The sequence below is a fragment of the Macaca thibetana genome, chromosome 7 (assembly GCF_024542745.1).
Source record: "Macaca thibetana thibetana isolate TM-01 chromosome 7, ASM2454274v1, whole genome shotgun sequence".
In the NCBI taxonomy this organism is placed as follows: Eukaryota; Metazoa; Chordata; class Mammalia; order Primates; family Cercopithecidae; genus Macaca; species Macaca thibetana.
In genome coordinates, this window is record NC_065584.1 from 83,258,363 (window position 1) to 83,262,727 (window position 4,365).

At 48.2% G+C, this 4,365-nt stretch overlaps 1 protein-coding gene across 1 annotated transcript; it reads left to right on the forward strand.

Moving 5' to 3' along the window:
- Positions 1 to 1,231: 1,231 nt before the first annotated feature.
- CMA1 (chymase 1) lies at positions 1,232 to 4,164 on the forward strand. The gene is made up of 5 exons (XM_050798616.1): positions 1,232 to 1,319; positions 2,002 to 2,152; positions 2,906 to 3,041; positions 3,228 to 3,482; positions 3,863 to 4,164. The coding sequence occupies exons 1-5, from the start codon at positions 1,262 to 1,264 to the stop codon at positions 4,004 to 4,006; spliced, it is 744 nt and encodes a 247-aa protein (XP_050654573.1). The 5' UTR covers positions 1,232 to 1,261; the 3' UTR covers positions 4,007 to 4,164.
- The last annotated feature ends 201 nt before the right edge of the window (positions 4,165 to 4,365 follow it).

Sequence of the window (4,365 nt, forward strand, 5' to 3'; positions counted from 1 at the left end):
GCACTTATATAGTACACATCCCCATCTTTTGAACTAAATGCCTTGTAAATCTCCAAGAGAAATGACAGTCCACCATGTGGACTGCCTTCTCTAAGTCAGGGGAAAATAACGGCTATGTGCTTGAAACCCACTTCTGATATTATAAGGTGTGTGGTCTTGGTCATGTTAATGTGTCTGAGTCTCAATTCTACAATTGTAAAGTGACAGTAATGGTGTGTCCCCAGGTTGTTGTGGAAAGCTTGATTCTTAATGTGACAGTAGGAAACCCCAACCTCTCTGGAGCAAAAACCCTTCTATATCTTTACTTCCCCTCTACATTGGCAGGACTCTATTCCTCTATTTCTCTCTAGTGCTAGAGCAGAAAGGGCCCTTGATTTGGAATCAGAAAAACCTAATCTGAACCATAAGCTATGATAGCTGATCTAAAAATTTGACTATCATGACATGATAATGATCATAACGGTAATACATATTGATAGGGTTGCTATGAAAGTAATAATATATCTAAGAGTTGTGACAATATATGATATGCCTAGACTCTCAGAAAATGCTAATTCCAATCTCAATTGCTCTTTGCATAAATTTCTGTCCTAGGGTCTGTTCCTTTTCCACATCTAGCCTCCTTGGATCTCTCTTCTGCCAAAAACACGTGGTTCAGAGGAGAGAGATCCAGGTCAATGTTTTTCAAATTACAAGGAATTATCCCTTTAAGTGGCATTGTTGCTCAAGTTTTGACATGTAGTGGAGTGGAGTGGAGTGGAGTGGAATGGAAACTAACAGAACATCGCAGAAGGTTAAGATAAAGATTGTTTTCTGAAACCTTTGATTTTTGCTTACGTACTCACACATACATATGTGCATGCATTGGGACTCTGCAATATGCATTTCTGACTATGGATCATAGCCATAAAAATCTTTGCACTGAACATTCAGTGGGCCTTTCACAAGCTGCCCTAACTGGGAAAGAAAAACATGGCCCCTCCATTTCCTGCCCCCAACTCCAGAAAAAGCACCATGGCTGAGGGTACATCTGAGAAGCCAGCACTTGGGAGTTCAGGGCTCAAGTTCCTCTCTAGAAAAACACAGGGTGATTCTGGGGGAACTTCTGATCATAAACACAGTCAATTCAGAGTGAGAAAAGAAAACATGACCACGCAGTTCCTGTGGTTACCAGCCCTGCCCCTCTCTTGCCTGCTGGGTATTATAAAACCCAAGACTGGAAAGGAAAACCAGCATTTGCTCAGGCAACCTCTCTGGGAAGATGCTGCTTCTTCCTCTCCCCCTGCTGCTCTTTTTTTTGTGCTCCAGAGCTGAAGCTGGTGAGTATCGGGGTTCTTCCCTCTGAAATCTGCAGTATCAGCTCCTGAAACAAATATGTTTAGTCTGAAAATAGCTGACTCTTGAACAGCATTCCAAGATCTCTCTTCAAGAGTCCCAAAGGGAAATTTCCACTTAGGATGCACGCCACCCCACCCACTGCCATTCTCTACAGCCTAGGACAGCTCCCAGGAACAAGGAATTTTACCTCAATTGTGGAAAAACCCAGAGCAAGTGGAAGGAAAAGGGGTATCCCCAGGAAAACAGACATGTCCTCTTAATCTTCTGAGCATCAGGGCTACCCATTACCTTGTTATTTGCTGAATCTGTGGCCACGCTCACGAGCTGTGGAGAAATCTAAAACAGGAACCTGGACAGCGGGTCCTACACAGAGAGAGAGGAGGGTGGGCCAGGGCAAGGTGGGAGTGGGGGAAATCTGAGGTGAAAACATCTGAATGGAGCAGAGGCAGGACCAGCTGTTGCACCTGGAGGAAAGAATGGATTTCACCTGGAAGGTTATGAGTGGGAAAGATACGAAATATAGGAGACTGGAGAGGGAAGGTGGGCAGAACACAGGGTAAGAATGAGATTCCAGGGAAGCCTTGCTCAGCTTTAACCCAATTTGTCCATTCATTGGAGAGAGTATTAAAACCCGTGTTTAAACCCTGGGGTGCTCTGTTCCAGGGGAGATCATCGGGGGCACAGAATGCAAGCCACACTCCCGCCCCTACATGGCCTACCTGGAAATTGTCACCTCCAACGGTCCCTCAAAATCTTGTGGTGGTTTCCTGATAAGACGGAACTTTGTGCTGACAGCCGCTCATTGTGCAGGAAGGTGAGAAAACAGGGTCCATTTATCTCCAAATGGGAGGTGAACAACCAGAGTAGCAACCAGGGATACACCTGCACTGGGGCCTGAAGAGGGGGTCCTGGGTCTGGTCAACTTTCAGGAGAGGGAAGACTTGGGCTGAAAGACTTTAGTCTGTGATTGAATAGCTTCCTTGAGCCTCAGTCACTGTGAGCTAAGCTCCCCTTCGGAGGAGAAGGAGGCCCTGTCCAAGGTCCCTCTTGTAGCAGTAGCACCCCTCACCCCTACCGAACTCAAGGCACACGGTTCACTTTTCAGGGCCCCACCCAGTCTCAGGGCCACTTCCTCTATGGCCTTTTCAAGAACACTGACCTCTAGTTCTCAGGGTCCTGAACCCATCATTTTATGGGAGGCAGAGAACAGGGTCCACATGAGACCCTCACTTTTCCCTTTAACTGATATCTCCTGCTTCAGGGGGCTGGCCCTCATTCAGGGTTCCCTGAATCAGGAAGTGTGAACCCTGTCCCCTGAGTCCTCCATGGTCTGTTCATTCCCCAGTAATTCCAGGGGTCCTAGAAATTGTGTCTCTTCCCTGAGAAAGCTCTTTCATGAGTAAAACCTGAGCCCCTAAACGCCACAAGTGGCCCATGAAAAGGGAGATGGGTAGAGTCCGGGGACCCAGTGAGAGACTTTAGTCCCCTTTTCTCAGAATGAGCTCACCTCAGGAGAAACCCCAAGCCATCCCTGTCACTCCTTTTCCTTCCTTCTTCCTCACAACAGGTCTATAACAGTCACCCTTGGAGCCCATAACATAACAGAGAAAGAAGACACATGGCAGAAGCTTGAGGTTATAAAGCAATTCCGTCATCCAAAATATAACACTTCTACTCTTCACCACGATATCATGTTACTAAAGGTGACAACACCTCTCTTCTCCTTTTCCCCTTCCCATTCTCCTAAGCTTCTCCTTCAGGTCCTCGTTGCCCTGAATTTTTCTTAGGACTTGACTCTAACGTGAAGCTACTCACCCTGCCCCTCCCTGATCACCTTCAACTGCCCAGAACCCATTTCGAGGACTGACAGTCCTTCATTCCCTTCACAGTTGAAGGAGAAAGCCAGCCTGACCCTGGCTGTGGGGACACTCCCCTTCCCATCCCAATTCAACTTTGTCCCACCTGGGAGAATGTGCCGGGTGGCTGGCTGGGGAAGAACAGGTGTGTTGAAGCCGGGCTCAGACACTCTGCAAGAGGTGAAGCTGAGACTCATGGATCCCCAGGCCTGCAGCCACTTCAGATACTTTGACCACAATCTTCAGCTGTGTGTGGGCAATCCCAGGAAGACAAAATCTGCATTTAAGGTGATCCTCCAACTAGGTTTCTTCTCCAAAACTCACTGTTCAGGGACCAGAATGCTCTTAGAAGGAGATTGGGTCAGAAGGTTGTCAGCCAGTGACAGAGTTGGCATCACAGGGATTGTCTGTCCTCCCATGGCCCAAGACAGCCTCTGACCATCCATTCCAGTCTACTGCACTGGGGGCATGGGGTGACATGAAGAATGTGGGTGACTGTCCCAAGAAAGGAAGAAGGGGTATCAGAACTAGATGTGTAAGTGAGGAGCCCCAGCTCCCGGGTCTGATTTGACTTTAGGTCTCACTGTGACTCCAAGCTGGCTGGCAGACAGGAGTGGAGGACTTCCTGGGCTTACTTTCTTCTCTCTCTCTCTCTCCTCCCCCTCCAGGGAGACTCTGGGGGCCCTCTTCTGTGTGCTGGGGTGGCCCAGGGCATCGTATCCTATGGACGGTTGGATGCAAAGCCCCCTGCTGTCTTCACCCGAATCTCCCATTACCGGCCCTGGATCAACAAGATCCTGCAGGCAAATTAACCCTGGATCCTGAGCCAGCCTTAAAGGGAACCTGGAACTGGACCTGACCAGTAAAGTGTGTGCCACTCATTCTGGCCTGCCCTTGGTCCCTCAGCCACAACCCTGAGCCTCCAGAAGTATCCTACAGGTCACAGAACTCTCAATAAACCTCAGTGAAGACACAGCTTCTAGTCATGAGTGTGTGTCCCCTCTCTGCTGCTCTCTTCTTGCACATAGCGACCTGATTCCCAGCCCAAGCACACAAGGATTTGGAAGGGGTGTGTCTGTGTGTGTGTGTGTGTATGTGTGTGTGTATGAGAGAGAGAGAGAGACAGAAAGAGAAAGAAAGAGAGAGAGAGAAAAAAAAAATAGGAAATAAT

What these genes read in the sequence shown, in the direction of transcription:
- CMA1 (XM_050798616.1), top strand. Translation starts at nt 1,262, where the DNA reads ATGCTGCTTCTTCCTCTCCCCCTGCTGCTCTTTTTTTTGTGCTCCAGA. An exon ending in GTGCTCCAGAGCTGAAGCTG is followed by an intron (nt 1,320 to 2,001) that starts GTGAGTATCGGG and finishes GCTCTGTTCCAG; the next exon opens with GGGAGATCATCGGGGGCACA. An exon ending in AGACAAAATCTGCATTTAAG is followed by an intron (nt 3,483 to 3,862) that starts GTGATCCTCCAA and finishes CTCCCCCTCCAG; the next exon opens with GGAGACTCTGGGGGCCCTCT.